An 18,228-nucleotide genomic window follows, 5' to 3' on the forward strand; every position below is an offset into this window, starting at 1 on the left:
GGGGACACGGGGCGCAGTGTCCGAGACCGCAGTTCAAATTTACCCAATGATGTGCTATGCCGCATTCATTACTACACTTTACAAGAGGAGATAATGAGAAAAGCATGTGGTGCAAGTATACATGTATTACCGGATGTCTCGTTGCAGACTTTACGTATGCGTCGGGAGCTCCGCCCACTACTGGAATTGATCCGTTCCGTGGGGGCATACTACAGATGGGGCCACCCATTTCATGTATTGGTGACGAAAGGAAGAGAGTCATTTGCTCTGCACCGCCATACACAGCTTCCTGCGTTATTTTCTATGCTAGGTGTGGACCCAATTGTGATTCTCAACTGGCTGGATTTTCCTACAGAAGAAGCGGCCTCTCTGCTGCGGAACCACATGGGAGACTTTCCCCGGAGACCTGTGCGTGTTGCGATACAAGAAGAGCGGAACACACTGGGCCCCACGGCCAATGAACCTTGATTCACACACTATGGTGCCTAGTGTTTACCTGGGACTCTCACCCTGTTGTGCCTGGTGACTATCTGGGTTTATGGGTTTGTCCCCTTTGGGAACTGCTGACGAATGTAGCATTACCATTACAGCTGAGCAGATATATGACTTATGTTCAATGCAATTTTACTGCTGCTAATATGTTTTTCGAGGTCTATTTGTTTTGATAGATGAGTACTCTTTGCCTGCCCACTGTTGACTTGATTCCTGCAGTAATGTTATGCTTGTTCTGCAAATGCACTTTTATTTTCGTTACATTTTCTTGTTTATATGTGGTACATTGCAATGCTAGAGTATGGCAAGTAATATGTTTTCTCACCAGCCTGAAAGCATGTACTTATGGTGGATGCTCTTAGGATGTGCTCTGCAATGCAACCCCCCTGCCATGAGAATCATATTCCTCCCATTGCATTTTGAAATGTTTTCTGGGAATAGTTAGCCTTGGAGGTCTGGATTATCATGCTGCGGTCTCTGTGGCAATGTCTCTGAGGCCTTGGGGGGTTGCCGGCTGTGGCCCTTTTTATTTAGCTACTTAAATGGCCTTATTTTTTGGATGCTATGGCAGGTCTGGTGATGGCTCGCTATGAGGTGATGGCCATGTGATAATAATTAGCTGCTTTAGCTGTACTGTTCTGTGGCTTTGTAATATGTTGGCCAGGCTGGAAGGCTCTATACGTGCAGATTTTGAAGCAGTTAAGCAAAAGGTGTCAATAGTTGATACTAGAGTAATAGCCATGGATTCTTCTGCTAGTGTTATGCAATCCTCTATGGCCACCCTAGACTCTGATGTGGGCCATGTTAAATCACAGCTTACCTCCTTACTGCTCCGCACTGATGACTTGGAAACTCGCATTAGGAGAAATGATATACGCCTCAGGGGGATCCCTAATGTGCTTGCTATGGGGAGACGGCCATGTGATGATGATTGGCTGCTTAAACTGTGCCTTTTTGCCCAGTGAAGCTCAGGGCTCTTGATGTGGTACATGCAAAGTACTCTTATTCATGATGTGGGTATGTTTTTTACTAATATTGGTTGGCAGATTGATTGGTCCACGGTAGGCGGTGCCTCAGACTTAACCTATTGGGATTATCCCTGGGGCAGAGCGATGGGCACTGTTTGAGCCTGATTGCCTATTACTGATGGTGGCGTTGGGGGCGCCGCTGGCCGTGGACTATTCTGAATTAATGATTGTATACGGGTCTATACATAACTGTATGTTTGATGTATGTTTTTAAGGATAGATATGCTACCCTAGTTGGTTTCCTCCCTGTTTCTGATTTACCAGGGGAAGCAATGTTGATTTATTCTTATATTGTCCCCTATCTGAGTCTCCGCTATAGGCGGATCTTGGAATGTTAGTTAATAAAATAGTTGCGCTGGAGCCATGCCTCTGTCGAGTTCCACTACCCCCACTAGTCTGCTCCTCTCTCTTCAGCTAGGTACTGATTAGTATTATACTACCTGGTGGGCTTCGGCTGCTCGACCGGAGCACTTTCCACCTCCCTATCTCTATTCACACCTTCTTTTTTTCCCCTCCCTCCTTTCTTGTTTTACTCTTCTATATCTCTTCCTCCCCTTCCTCCCCCCCTCCTCTTTATCTTCTTTTTAATTTTCTTTCTTTTTCCTCTCTGGTCCTCCCCTCTTTTCTTGCCCCTCCCTACCTTTTGAGTGGTCCCAAACCTAACCTTAGTTCCCCGTGTTCTCCCCTCCCCCTTTTTTTTTTTTCCTTTGATTGCAGTGGACGTAGAAGATAGCTGGCAGACCACTTCAGCGCCTACATGTCACTAAAAATCACATCTATTAATGCAAAGGGTCTCAATTCCCCGACCAAACGTTCAGTGGTGTTGAATTCCCTCAATATCTCAAAATGTCACAGCGTTTATACAAGAAACGCATTTTCGTCATGATAAGATACCTTCACTTAGGAACCGTCGATTTCAGACAGCGTATCATGGCTCATCCCCTGACTCTAAGTCTAAGGGTGTTAGCATATTGATTGATAAATCCCTCCCTTGGAGGCTAGTTACTTTAAAGGTGGACCCTGAGGGGCGGTACCTCCTAGTTAGGGGAAAATCCACACTAGATTGTTTACCCTGGTTAACCTGTACCTCCCTAATACTAACCAAGTGTCTTTTTTGGAGGAGTTTCTTGAGGTTGCTGATGTGTTTGCAGAGGGAGTTTTGCTAGTAGGGGGCGATTTTAACTTAGCATTGGACCCGGCCCACAATGTTTCTAGGGGGGCTTCCCACCTCCCTTGTTCTGTCTTACGACGCCTGAAAAGCCTCTTGCACCTCCATCAGCTAACTGATATTTGGAGACTACAGCACCCTAGCGAGCGTGACTACACTTTCTATTCTCCTGTCCACAAAACTTACTCGCGTATAGATTTTTTTCTGGTCAAACACCAAGCAATTTCTCAAGTACAATGTACAGAGATAGGGAATGTGACATTCTCTGATCATGCACAGATTTCGATCACGATATTATCTGATGTTTCCCTGTTTAGGGGTGGTTCTTGGTGTCTGAATGTGGGACTTATTTGGAAAGAGAGATATTGGCCTTCTTCGATAGGAATGAAGTGTCTGTCTCTAGCCCACTGAATGTATGGGAAGCCCATAAATGCTATGTGCGCGGTTTGTTATTCCAGCAAGGCCATAGGATTAAAAAAGAACACCAACAGCTGCTGAAGCAGCTGCTTCAGGATCTGTATGCTCTGGAGACTAGACATAAACGTGGCCACTCGCAAGACACAGAGGCACAATTAGTGGAACTGAGAGGGAGAATAAATATGCAGTTCTGTTTCCAAGCAAAGTCCCAACTAGACAAATGCAGAGCGTTTTTCTATGAATATAATAACAAATGTGGGAAAGCTCTAGCGCGTGCCATAAAAGTCAAAAGGGCCCGTACCTTTATTCCTTGCATCCGGTCAAGTGCTGGTACCTTTCTGCATCAATCTCAGGATATAGCTGATGCCTTTAAGGAATTCTACTCCAAACTTTATAATTTAAGGGGGAATTCTGAGACGGGTCCCTTAGATGCAGTTGAGACAAATATACAGGAATACCTAGCGGCCTCTGGCATCCCTAAGATTCCGGAAGAGGCCCTGGCAGCTCTAGATGCTCCTATTACTTCAGCGGAGTTACAAGCAGCTGTAACGAAAGCACCCACGAGTAAGGCCCCAGGCCCCGACAGGTTTACCCTAGCCTAATATAAGCGGTTTCTTCCTCAACTCTCTGGCCCCTTTTTGACGGCCTTCAACGCACTCTCTGGAACACCCATTGCTTGCTGACTCCTCCAGGGCCCATATCACAGTCATCCTGAAACCAAAGATGCTATGTTGTGTGCAAACAACCGCCCGATATCGCTTTTGAATTGTGATACTAAGCTTTTTTCTAGCATCTTAGCGCGAAGGCTAACACCCATTCTTCACCGCCTTATCCATTCAGACCAGAGTGGTTTCCTCCCATTTAGAGAGGCTAGGGATAACACTACTCGCACGCTGAACTTGATCCACCACGTGACTGTACACAAAATTCCTTCAATGATCTTCTCGGCAGACGCCAAAAAAAGCATTCGATCGCGTGAACTGGACCTATATGCACCAGGTCCTTAATTTTACTGGCATTCTTAGCAAGCTGTTTACGTGGATACAGGCCCTCTATAGGAACCCTACCGCTTCTGTTCGAGTTAATGGAATTCTTTCCCGTCCACTCTCTATTACAAATGGCACAAGACAGGGATGCCCGTTGTCTCCCCTACTCTTTATTCTGCTCCTTGAACCCTTGCTAGGCCATATTCGCAAGAATCCAGATATGAGGGGGGTAGGGTAGGTTCCTTTGATCACAAAGTGGCTGCATATGCGGACGATCTTCTCTTTTATATTATTGTTCCCCAGGTGACCCTTCCCAACTTACTACTGGAGATGCGTCGTTATGCTCAGTTCTCCAACTATAAAATCAATCTCCAAAAATCAGAGGTGTTGGACATTAACTTACCACCTGAGTCATGGAAAGCGTTAGCACCCTCCTTCCCGTTTAAATGGGCTCGAGGTTTTGTCAGTTACCTGGGCACTAATATCCCTGCTGACCTTAGAAGAGTAGTAGAACTGAACTTTGTACCACTACTTAACATCATACACAGCGATCTCCAGCGATGGCGACAACGGACCTTCTCTTGGTTTGGCCGATGCAATATCCTAAAAAAGAACATCATGCCACGTCTTCTCTATTTACTGCAAACGTTACCTGTACATATTCCTCTTCATTTGCTGCATAAAATTCGCTCCGAGTTCCTGAGATTTGTTTGAAACACTGAAACCCCTCGTCTTAACAAATTCATTCTTCGACTCCCAAAGGATCAAGGGGGGATGGCTTTCCTGGACCTAATACTGTACCACAGGGCGGTACATCTGACCCGATTGGTAGACTGGTGCAGAGACGCCAGCTTTAAAGGATGGGTGACCCTGGAGGATGCGCAGTCTCCTATAACGCTAAGTGTTGCGGCATGGTCCCCGGTTGAGGACACGGTTGCCCTAAGCTGACACCCTCTGATAGGTGAGACGCTTACAGTGGTGGTGAGGTATTTCCGCACGGAAGGAATTACTGTGTTCCCCTCCCCCATGTCCTCTATTCTAGGTCACCCCAAGTTTCCGAGCAGGAGAGACCAGTATATAAGATCTGGATTGAGAGCGGTATCTATCGGGCTATCCATTTCCTACACCATTCCATCTGGTCCACTACGGACCAGCTCCAGGTAGACCATTCCCTTCCGAGTCTGGGTATCTGGAGGACAATACAATTTCAACACTCTATTAAGTCACTGCCGCCGGCACAGGATTTTGGCCGCCCCCTTGGCTTGCTAGAGAGTATATGTGCAAATGGCGATCCCTTGAGAGGAGTGCTTTCCCATACGTATAAAATGCAACTGACAGTCCAAGACCCTTCAGCGTCATATTTTGTCACTAAATGGGAGAGAGATCTTGGTATTAAATTTACCAATGAACAAATAGAGTGTATGTTATATTACAGGCACAAAGCCTCTATCAGCAATCGTTATCAGGAGACTAATTACAAAGTGCTTACCAAGTGGTATAGAACCCCCGATCGGCTGGCGAAACTCTTTCCAAACACTAGCTCAGCGTGTTGGCGTTGTGGACAACACACAGGTACGCTGTTACACATATTTTGGACCTGACCTAGTCTAACTTCATTCTGGGTGGCTGTTGCTGATATTGTGCAAAAGCTGAAAGAGGTGTGGATACGGGATAAACTGGCGCTTGCTCTTCATGTATCAGCAATGTCGAGGAAATGTTATAAAAGGTCGCTGCTGCGCCATCTGTTAAATGCGGCCAAGGCCTGCATCCCACTGCTGGAGACAAACTGCTCCGCCTACTGTGCAGCAATGGTTGACCAGGGTAAACGATATTCAATATATGGAGGAGCTTGTGAGTCCAGGGGACCGTTCTACACGCAGACCAATACGTACCTGGTATTATTGGGATGAATTCAAGACTACTGCAGATTATTTGCGGCTGCTCCGCCCTCTACCATGAGACTATGGCGCCTCCACTGTTTATCAAGTCCCAACCCCCCTGCCCTCCCTCCCACCCTCTTCTTCTTTCTGTCACCCCCCCCCCCCCCCCCCCCCCCCCCCCTTTTTTTTTCTTCTTCTCCTCTTTCTCCCTTTCCCCCCTCTCTTTTTCTCTACTTGTAAATATAAATTCAATAACCAGTAAAACCTGATAGAAGATTGCTTTTATAAGAGTAAAACTTCATCTATGTAGGTGACTTTTTTACTTACAGAATATACATAACAACGCCAACTGCCCAGCAATCCACAGGCTGACCATATCTGTGTCGTGATACCACCTCTGGAGCTAGTGACATAAAAAGGAAGATAATTTTGGTATTAGTGAAAACAAAGATAGCCAGCCATTAAAAAAACAGTTCCTTCAGGTTATTTGCACCTTACTAGTTTTTTTACCCTAGTAAAAAGCACAGATAAAAACTATAGGTAACAAAGGTTTATATATTTTTTTTTCATCCAGAAGCTTTTCTGAAATACTAACCAAACAACAAATGCTTGATCTGGTGATCATTCAATTCTGCTCTATCATCCCACCCATTGATCCCTGCACATTGCCTAGGAATGTGTCAAGATCCTGTCTATTTATTTTTATGATATAGATATTTGAGTATCTACCATCAAAATTTCAATAAAAACAATTTCCTCTAGAAAGATAGGATTGCTTCAACTTCTAACCTAGCTTCATCCTATGACAACATTTAATTAATATAACAATAAAGTAATTCCTCTATTTAAATTGCCAAAAGGCCACATCCCTTAATTGTAGAAACACTAGAAGCAAAGCGAGAGCAAATTGTGGGACTTTTGAGGCCAAATTCAATACAGATAGGATATCACTTAAAAAACTTTATTTTCATAATAAACATATAACAATCATCTTTTGACAATAAAAACATAATATACAAGCAACATCTCCTGTATGAACACCAAGATTACTGGGTCACATGTTGTTGATGCATTTCGCGCACTATTAAGATCTGCTTCTTCAGGACAATTATAGGAGATCTACAATGTTAACATATGATCCAGAAATTAGTTTGTTCATCAAAAAATGTATGTACCAAGCAATATGTATAGGTTATATATATATGTATAAACTTACAAAACTGCCTATATCAGACCCAACATCTCATAGCTGAAAGGATGTTTCACCAAGTGGGCGCAAAGAAGGGGCACAGCGGCAGCAACTAATGCAAACGTCTCCGGATGAAATCCTATTGGTTCCATCAAAATGATGAAGCCAAGTAAATGGGAATAATTAGAGATAAATAGCTTAGTTTGTGTTTCATTGAATGCCAGTATAAGCAACATTTCTGCTGCTGTTTTTTCACCATAATTCTGAATCACATACTACAAACATATTAGTGTGTGGTATGTAAGCTGTTATAGGTAATTTTATTATAAAGGTTCAAATCTCAATCAATCACATAATTAATATGATCAATAAGTAATCAATAACTTCATATATTCATGGTTTTTGAAAATAAGTTTTGCTAGTCAGACATTAACCTTAATTCCTTTGTACTTAACAAACTAACTATATGTATGAAAAGGAGGTTTTCTAATCGAATCATAATGACAAACCTTTAAAGATACAGTAAGATGAATACCTATAGCGTATGTTAATCACTTGTTAGAATGACGATCAAAACAAGAAAGAAAAAACACGCTACCTACTTTTCAAGAACAGTCGTGCTGACAGCGTGATCCACAACAACAAACAATCCTACACGAGATGGAAAAAGAAAGAGACGTCGCAGTGATGACGTGCCGAGGCCCGCCCACAGAAGTCGGTGAAAGACGCAGAGGGAGCCTAAGTGATTTTATTGTGAGCTCGCCTGTGTCACAGGGACACGTCTGCAGGCACATTCATGGGTCCGCTCGCAGAAATGTCATCCGATCAACTGATAGGCGTCCATCACTCAAGGAGCAGGGGGCGGTCAGCCGCAGGACTGAGGTCCGACCCACCGTTTGTCGCCAATGTTGGCAATAGGAGATAAGGTCTGATAAAGGGAGAATCTATTAAGAAACCAATGGGTTCCCACTACGTAATTCATAAAGTAAATGGATACATTTCAAAGACTGAAGACATGAGGTTACAATGCAAAAGCAGATAATTAGTAACTTTTTTTTAAAAAAGAGGGATTAATGTATGTATTTTAAATAGAAAAAGCATGATTAATGTTGACAATTTTCCAATCTATAAATTCATATTTAACGATAATACATTATTATGATACAATGTCCATATTCAAAGCTGGAAATCCAACTGTAAATACATATCAACAAATATCATACATCCATGCAGTTTTATACATAATTTATTATATATATATTAGAACTTTTGAATTTACAATGTGTAAAATATCAAGTGTGAGGGGGTAGAAAGACACAACCAAGGAAACACTTAAACAAAAACAAAGAGGACCTAATGGTAGACTGATAGTGAAACTAGTTCTTCAACAGATATCATTAAAGGTAAGTGAGGAAAATATGGTTATCCTTCAAGAGATTAAAATTAAATTCATCAGGTTAGGTTAGAATAGCCAAATTTCTAAAGTCATTTACTTATAGGAAATGTTTGAAGCTAATTGCTTCATTGAGACCTGGAAAGGTGGTTGCTTTAGGATTGAAAATCCACTTAGTCTCCCTCTGCAATATAATTTGGTCCCAGTGGCCTCCATGAGGATCTTCTGGGACATTTTCAAGTACTGTAAATTTGCCTCTTAATCAAAATCATGATGATTGGCCATATGAAGACTCAGCAGGGTCGTAATTTTGCCATAAACAATTCTATATATATATATGTTCGTATATCCTCTTCCTGAACTCCCGCTTAGTTTTTCCAATGTAGAAGCAACCACAAGTACAGTAAGCCATATAGATAACTCCTTTAGTTCTACAATTGACATTGTGGGTTAGTCTTGGAGTAAAAGTATTAGGAGGAGGCAATCCACCCATCTGGCTTCTGCCTGTCAGAAACCTACATTGGCTGCAGGAGCCACATGGATGGATCCCAACCCCCATCAGTAATTTTTTCTGTTGTTTCTGGTAATGACTATGAACTAATTTGTCCTTTAAGGACGACAGTTTTCTAAAAGTAAATTGAGGATAGTTTTTTTTTTTATAAACTTTATTTATAGACACAGAAAAGACAATGTACAAAGTAATAACCAAAAGAATCATCTGAACAGTACAAAGCCAGAGTAAAAAAGAACAAGCAATAACAGGCTCAAGATTAGTGTTACAAAGTTCGGGCTTGAAGGGGTAGAGCATACTTCCGAACCAACGCCCTCAAGGTTACCGGTCTTGGAAGATCTTGCGAGAAAAAATCACCCACGGTCCGTAGGCCCGAGGATAGTTTTTTAGATGCTTACTTATACATTGGTCTGACATTAAGGTTGGCCAAAACTTATTGCAGATGCTTTTTAATATTTTATGTTGAGACGAGTACCTAGTAATAATTCTAATTTCGTCCTTCTTTAAGAGGGTCGAATGATCTAGTTTTTTTGGCTCTTTTGGAAGCTTTTTTAAGCGTAGTTCTCAGAGCGGTGGGTCGGACCTCAGTCCTGCGGCTGACCGCCCCCTGCTCATTGAGTGATGGACGCCTATCAGTTGATCGGATGACATTTCTGCGAGCGAACCCATGAGCGTGCCTGTAGACGTATCCCTGTGATGCAGGGCGAGCTCTCAATAAAATTGCTTTGGCTCCCCCTGCGTCTTTCACCGACTTCTGTGGGCAGGCCTCGGCACGTCAGAGATTTGTGTAGCTGGCCAGCTAAAACCTGTCCTAGGTTATTAGTGCAGTGTATTCTGTATACACCTAAAGTTATCTAAAGTATTTGGTGTGCTCTTTAAACCTACTACTTTTATGGAACGGTATTAGAGGAATTTTAGAGTAAAGACAGTCTGATCAGACTAAAGAGAAACAGAGATATTAATTCTTCTAATGCCACAGCGCATAAGGCACCTCATGGTGCTGCGCCTGGCACAATTTGAACCTTTATAATCAAATTATCTTAACAGCTTACATACCACACACTAATATGTTTGTAGTATGTGATTCAGAATTATGATGAAAAAACAGCAGCAGAAATGTTGCTTATACTGGCATTCAATGAAACACAAACTAAGCTATTTATCTCTAATTATTCCAATTTACTTGGCTTCATTATTTTGATGGAACCAATAGGATTTCATCCGGAGACGTTTGCATTAGTTGCTGCCGCTGTGCCCCTTCTTTGCGCCCACTTGGTGAAACATCCTTTCAGCTATGAGATGTTGGGTCTGATATAGGCAGTTTTGTAAGTTTATACATATATATATATAACCTATACATATTGCTTGGTACATACATTTTTTGATGTACAAACTAATTTCTGGATCATATGTTAATATTGTAGATCTCCTGTAATTGTCCCGAAGAAGCAGATCCTAATAGTCCGCAAAACGCATCAACAACATGTGACCCAGTAATCTTGGTGTTCATACAGGAGATGTTGCTTGTATATTATGTTTTTATTGCCAAAAGATGGTTGTTATGTTTATTATGAAAATAATTTTTTTAAGTGATATCCTATCTGTATTGAATTTGACCTCAAAAGTCCCACAATTTGCTCTTGCTTTGCTCCTAATATTTAATTAATGCCTGAGCTTTTACTTGCTATAGTGGCTCTCATATTTGACAAATGGCAGTAGGCAAGGCTTAGTACCAAAACGGAACAAGAGTTTATCTTGACCTAAAAAGAATGAAAGCCAGGTATACAGCCTTCCCAGGTAAAAGCTAGATACTACAGTTAGTTCCTTCCTGATAATAAGAAACTGAGCTGCAGAAAAATGCAGGTACTTGCAGGGATCTGTAGTCTACAAGCAAAGTTTGGTAATCTACTTTGGTGGACAGGTTCTCTTTAAAAGTAGATATATTCCAAAGCCACTACAGACTGTGCCTTCTGAGTCAGATTTGATTTCACATTTATGACTTCATTTCCAGCTACTTACCCAGATATTCCGGAGTTCCACATGGCTCTGTAATTTCTCCACTCTCAAAACAGGACAAGTAGAAATCTCGCAGGACCACTTTGGAGTGATTATTCTGATTGTAATACATGAGGTTCTCCAGCTGGGGGAGTAAGAGGCACATTAAAATAGCTGCAAGTTCCTTATGGATCTCTCCGTTCCCTATGAATATCTGTAAATTAAGTCTCATTCATCCTGCTGCTTTATCTGTTACGTAACAAAAATCTAACTGCAGCCTAGACTGGCAACCTGGCATTTAACAAAGAGGATTGCATGTCTGAGAGCTATATTTATCATTGAAGAATCTTACTTGCAACACCTCTACTTTCCCAGGTAGCCCATATTAGTATTATTAATATTATTTTTATTAAAATTATTAAACAGAATTTTTATAGTGCCAACATATTACGCAGCGCTGTACATTAAATAGAGGTATAATTCTTATAGTTGGGTTAATATTTCCTTTCTCAATGTTTAGAATCATGAACAATAGATAAAAAAGGAAATAAGGAAAAGAGCAGTTATAGTTAAGCCCTTTGAACCCCTGTTGCAGAAGAAGTTGTATTTTCTGAACTAGGCTGCAAATGATATTCTAATCCTACATGGATGCCAGGTACAAAACTGACCCTTATATATTATGATCACCTTAAAATGTGGACAGGCAGGTTATATAAATATCATGACTAGGGATGCCAGCTTATTCATGTTATTATTAGGTGATTTAACGCTACATCTGCTTTTCATACATGCAAGATATGAGTGGATTAATCATTCAAAGCCCTACTGTATCCAAATTTTATATATGTGTTTTGGTAAAGCATGGTGGGGAAAGTGAACTTATATTTTCCTATCTCATATATATTATAAGACTGTGAAAAGCATAATTTTACCTAATAATGGCAGCTCTTAAGACAGAGGTGACTCAACATCTTGATACACACCCCTAAAAATGTTTTTGCACATAGATGGCCTTTTTGCAATACATGCTCTCACTAAAACAACTGAATGATGTAATTAAGCTATTCCGCCACTCAACGTGGTATGATACATGGATATTGGGAACATCCTAATCTGCTAAAGAAAGATATTAGTGGAACATTAAACCAAATGTTGCCTTGACCAAATTTTTTTTTTTCGGATTATTTTTAGTTTCCATCCTGTTGAAAGTGTTGTGATTGGACTGCACATGATCCATTTATTTACTTTATTTCCCTTTTGCCTTCTCCCCTCCTCTCCCCCACCCCCTTTCCTCTTTTTCCTCCCTCTTTGGTTTTCAAGTTTGGATGAAAGGTATCACTGATTTAAAAAAAGGTTAATATCTTTTAATTGCTGCAAGTAAAACAAGATAAAAAATTTTAAAAATACAGGTAGCCCATGTTTTTGAGGTGCACCTTTTGTACAATGTATACTTTGATTCTGTTTTGTGGATTTGTTTGCACTATATTGTTGCACTAAATGAGTGACTAAGTATTTATTGTTTTAAAAGAAAATAGATGTACACTCTTAGAAATATTGTGGAGGAATGTTCATTTCTTTTTTTCTGTTTTTATACCTGTTCAATTAAAGTTATATTTAAAAAAAAAATGGCTGCACTATTCAGGAGGAACTAAGGATTTCGGTGGGGATTTCTTGCTGCTGAAGTGGTCTAAAGGGGATTAAAATATTTAACTTCTCAGCTCCCAAGCAAATAATACATTTCTGTGATGAAGAGAGTTAGAGAATCACATTTGTTGCCCTATATATTGCATTATCTCTGCAACTTTTCCCGTTTTTTTATTGTTTTTTTGTAGTACACATGAGTAGGAAACTGGCAATGTGCCGAGTCCGATGATTTCCTCAACCACTTATATGTATCTGTAAAATTCAGTTATGGTTAAAATTGGTTATTGTATTTCCTCAGGATAAGCTGGTGTCTACAATACATTCCTTCTTTCTGTCTGTTTGAAGAAGGTGGCTGTCATACCCTCATTCTCACTCCACCCTCTTCCAAGGGGTGCCTGGGACTCCTTCCTTTTAACTCCTTCTTCCTCTACAGGGTGTATATGATATCCTTCTTAACTATCCCCCCTTTCACAGGGTGCAGGGGATACCATCCTTTTTTTCCCCCTCCATCTTCCCCAGGGTGCTTAGAATACTCTTCTTTTCCACCCTCTCTATTTCATAGGGTGTTTGGGATACTCTTCTTCTCTCCCCACTCCCCACCTTTCACAGGATGCAGGGGATCCTGTGCAGGGACCTTCTTTCCTCCTCTGTCTTCCACAGGATGGTGGTTAGAATACCCTCCTTCTTTCTCCCTTTCTCTTTCACAGGGTGTCTGGTATACCCATCTACTTCACTTTTCTCACTTCAAAAGAGTCCATAGAATGCCTTTCTCCTTTGCCTTTCCCCTAGCACAGGGTACTTGGTATACCCTCCCCCCTTCTCCTTCCAGGGGATGCTTGCATTACCTTCTCTTTCCCACTCCCTCTTGCACAGAATGCCTTTCACACAGAATACCTGTGGTATCCTCCTTTTTTTACAACCCTGTTCTAGTTCAGTTTGTCAATCAGTTTTTGCTTCTATTTGATGTTTAAAGGTCCCTTTAACCATGTATCTGTTCTGTTCCCCTGCTAGTGTCACCGTGACTCCCTCATGTCATGTCATCTTACCTTTAAGTTCCTATGAATAATGTGAAGGTTGTGCAGATAAGCCACAGCCTCAAGGACCTGGCGGATCACATTACTAGCATCTTTCTCTGAGTAATATCCTTGCTCCAGGATCCAGTCAAAGACATCACCTCCTGTGGCTCTGCAAAATAGAAAGTGATACCCGAAGTCACCAGGGCACCATGCCTGTCTGTTTAGATCACAACTCAGGCACTAAAAAAATGCTTCTAGTCACAACACTCTTGGCGGGGTTGACATTTAGACAGAATGGCATACGGAAAAAGTCTTCCTAAATACCCAGAGGAAACCCACACAGACACAGTCCAGAGTAGGAAATAAACAACCCAGGACCTCAGTGTTTCAAAATTGGAGCACTAGCTGTCATATTAAAAGCTACAATTTGTATTTGTTTGCCGTTAGTTTGACTCTGCATGATCTAAAAGATTATATAGACCAACTATTCATAAAATAAAATTAAGAGAAAGGGGGGGGGGGGGGGGGATGGACCCGACGCTGGAACACGGAACCGACGCTGGATTAGCACAGCGGGACCAGGTAAGTGGGGATTTTAGTGTAGGCGAAAAAATACGGGGTTATCCAAAAGAGCAAAAATATTTAGTGCGAGAAATTACGGGCTTAGCGGTTAGGGGGTTAAATCTTGGGATATTTAGGAGAAAACACAAGGGAACAATTTTGAACAAATTTTTTGTTGACTTTAATTTTTAAGCTTATTTACACTAAAATAGGTATGCTGATTCTGAAACTGCAGTTAGTTGTCTTCTATCATGTCAGGTATTTTCTCTACTGCTTATATTAATGCGATCACTGTGGTATGGATTTGTATAGGCTATTCATTTACATGCAAGTCAGTGTGGTCAGAGGTTGTGCGTTGCCCTACGTAGTGAATAGGCAACATGTATTTTTCTACTTACACATGTTTTTCCTTCCTTCATGTCTGACTCTGCTGTTTCTTGTCATAAGTGTCTAAACAACCCTGATTCATTTTGTTATATCTGTGGCAGTAGAGCAAGCCTATTTGGCATATTTAAAAGTTAAACTTGGTGATCAAGATAAGTCTTGGCCCCCTCATAAGGTGTGCAAACAGTGTGTCGAGGGTTTACGGATGTGGAAAAAAGGGAACACGTGATACGATGCCATTTGGTATACCTATGGTTTGGCGAGAGCCAGGAGATCATTTCAGTGACTGTTACTTTTGTATAGTGAAAACTTTAGGAAAAAACAAGAAAAATAAATGTAACAGAGTATCCTAGTCCAGAGGTCGTCATCGGTGGTCCGCAAGAAAATTTTGGGGGTCTGCGGCTCTGGCCCCCATGCAGTTCCTAGGTTCAGGGAGGTGAACATAACCTGCCCACTCTCTCATCACAGGCTTCGATCAGCGATGGGAGAGTGGGTGGCGTTATGTCATAATGATGTCACTCGGGGGGAGTGACATCTCCCTCTTTGAGTGACACCTAGTTCCCCGCGCATGCGCGGTCAGGAGCCGGTGATTTTGGTCCGCGGAACTGAAAAGGTTGGTGACCACTGTCCTAGTCTACCATGGGCTATACACCTAGTGGCTCATTCAGATGAAATCCCAATGCTGGTTTTCGTTATACTACCCTCTCTTCAAGAAGATGATTATGGTGATTAACTAGGTGACAACAATGATGAAAAGTTTGAAATTGAAGAGGACTCTGTTCGTAAGGGCATTTGATCAGCATGAGTTGATTTGGCACATGATTTGGGATCATCAAAGAAGGCTTCAGAACTCCTAATGTCAAGACTTCGTGAGAAAAACTTACTTGAAAAAGGAACTAAGGTATCGTACTTTCGAACCAGAGAAATTACATTTCTGCAGTATATAAGAACTGACAGTGGCTTTGTGTATTGCCATAACATACCTGGTTTAATGGAGGAATTGGGAATTCCAATCTATAACTCAACTGAATGGTGACTATTCATCGTTAGCTCAAAGCGGAGCCTAAAGGGTGTCCTCCTTCACAATGGCAATATATTTGGGTCAGTCCCAATAGGCAATTCAGTTTCCCTTTGTGAAGAATATGCAGACATAAAGAGAGTCATTGAGTTGTTGCAATAATTGTCACAATTGGGTCATTTGTGTTGACCTTAAAATGGTAAGCTTCCTTCTTGGTCAGCCATGCGGATATACCAAGTATCCCTGTTATCTGTGCATGTGGGACAGCAGAGCTCGTGAGAGGCATTGGGTGGAAAAGAATTGGCCTCCAGGATCTGCCCTAAAACCAGGTGATCCAAACATTCTACATTCCACTTGTTGATAGAAGGAATAATATATTTCCGCCTCTGCACATGAAACTGGGTCTGATGAAGCAGTTCTTTAAAGCTTTGCCAACTGAAGGAGACTGTTTCATGTACCTCATTTTAGCATTTCCTAGCCTGTCATTTGAAAAAAAAAGGGCCAATGTGTTTGATGGTTCACAGATTCAGCAGCTCATCAAAGATGAACATTTCATCAGGACAATGTCAGAAGTTGAAAAGTATGCTTGGTTATCATTCAAAGCCATTGTCAAGGACTTTCTTGGAAACACACAAGCAAATAATTACACAGAAATTGTCCAGAAACTCTTGGAAGAGCTACAAAATGCTTGGTTGCAATATAAGCATCAAGGTGCATTTTCTGCATAGCCATCTATTTAACTTTCCGGAAAACCTTGGTGCAGTCAGTGATGAGCAAAGGCGAACGATTCCACCAAGATTTGAAGGTCATGGAAGGACGGTATCAGGATAAATGGGATGTACAAATGATGGCTGACTACTGTTCGAACATCCAGCGGGATTGTCCTAACTAACACTGAACACTCCAGGAAAAGCTAAAAGCGAAAATTTTTACCTTAACAGCTTACCCGATTAATTTTCAAATGTTTAACTGTTAATAAAATGTCATAGAGTAAAACTCTGGTCATTTCTGGATTCACTACCCAAAAAACAAGTGAAAGATTCAATGCAACAAAAAATGCGTTCCCCAGTGAAATCACTGTATATAGGAAAAATATCGCCCCAAATATTTCAAAGGGTCTAGATATGGATACAATCTGAGGGGCTAAAAAGATGGGAATCACATACCACTTACACTGACAATAATCTATTGTATCCAAATTCAGATACTTTGAATTACTAATTTAAATATTATATTATAATATTATTATATTATAATTAATATAATAAATTATTATTATTAGTAATATGACATGACCACTGAGCAGTCTCCTTCTCCCCTGAGGAAGCCATATCCGTGAAACACATCAGAAACCAAGACAACCTCGGGTTTTATTTCATTTTTCAATAAAACTTACCTTTTGTCCACCCAGAAATTGGGCACCAACAAGAGAATTGTGTATATTGTAGGCAGACTCATCCTCTTTTTTAGTGGATACCCTAACAATAATAATATGTATATGTATATCTCTCATGTGTTTCCACATACATATGTTCATATGTAAAAATCTCTCTACCTTTTGGATTCCTATCTAACAGTATATTTTTGTTTACCAAAAGAACCCCCTGCTTTTTTCTCCTAATTTTATTTAGTCAAAAAGGTAATTGTGTCAATAAAACTGACTGAGAGGCAAATTTCTCATTGCTCAAAGTACTGGCAACCTCTGGAGGAACCCTGAGTTTTCACAGAACTCTGGTAAGAAACACTGCATTAGAGTCACAACTGAGGAGTAAAAGCTGAGGTGTTTGCAAAACAGGAACAGCTCCATCAAATACCTGTTGAAGATACCTGCTTTAACCCATTACATTTATTGGAATAGTCTTGACTGTTCTATTGCTTCTGCTAATTGATGCTAAAAATGTATTGCATATAAAAAATAAACCCTTTATCTAACCTTTTATGTGAAGTAACAATTATGGTGATAGGTCGGCTTTTGGGTATTTTCAATCACATCCCCTTGCAGCTGATCGAAATTACCAGTTTCTATGTACAATACTTCAGGATTTCAATTCTAACTGCTTATAGTTGAAATTGTTGGAAAGTTGCCATATATCTGGCCAGCTTATTACAAAAGAGTCTCATTTACTGGTGAACCAAACTGATTTGTGATTGCAGCTACAATAAATTAGGCATAGCATGTTTGGCCAAATGTCCATGATTAATTACACAGAAATAAGTCCATGTTGAAATTTTATCTTATAACCATGGTAATCTGCACCTAATCATATTAGAATATTTTTAGTTGCATAACTGCAAATCTCCTGTGGAGTTTGACCCTAATCTCTATTCCCCTGTTCTTTGTCTATGCACTGCAGCACAGGTCCAGTATATTCATAGCAACACCAACTTACAGTTCTTGAATAATATAGAATTCCTTCTTGGTTTCAAATGTATCAATTAGCTGCAAGATGTTAGGATGATTCACCCTGGACAAAAAAAGAGACAATGCAAATACACTGTGAAAGACCAAGAAAAAAAATTACAAGGTTGTGAAACTAAAAACATAC

The 18,228-nt window shown here is 40.7% G+C and overlaps 1 protein-coding gene and 1 long non-coding RNA gene across 2 annotated transcripts in view; one reads left to right on the forward strand and one right to left on the reverse strand.

The window, feature by feature from the left end:
• The window catches only part of LOC140344264 (caM kinase-like vesicle-associated protein), a 79,392-nt gene that overhangs the window by 8,833 nt on the left and 52,331 nt on the right, over positions 1 to 18,228 (reverse strand). Inside the window, exons 4-7 of the mRNA XM_072431309.1 lie at positions 18,073 to 18,147; positions 13,750 to 13,888; positions 11,084 to 11,204; positions 6,299 to 6,374 (exon numbers count right to left, since the gene is read on the reverse strand). Coding sequence (XP_072287410.1) covers positions 6,299 to 6,374; positions 11,084 to 11,204; positions 13,750 to 13,888; positions 18,073 to 18,147 — 411 coding nt within the window. The remainder of the gene's footprint in view (positions 1 to 6,298; positions 6,375 to 11,083; positions 11,205 to 13,749; positions 13,889 to 18,072; positions 18,148 to 18,228) is intronic.
• Positions 9,918 to 12,685, forward strand: LOC140344265 (uncharacterized). Its single transcript, XR_011923532.1, has 2 exons — positions 9,918 to 10,389; positions 10,489 to 12,685. It is a non-coding gene; the product is annotated as an uncharacterized lncRNA (long non-coding RNA).

The sequence above is a fragment of the Pyxicephalus adspersus genome, chromosome Z (genome assembly GCF_032062135.1).
Source record: "Pyxicephalus adspersus chromosome Z, UCB_Pads_2.0, whole genome shotgun sequence".
Classification (NCBI taxonomy): Eukaryota; Metazoa; Chordata; class Amphibia; order Anura; family Pyxicephalidae; genus Pyxicephalus; species Pyxicephalus adspersus.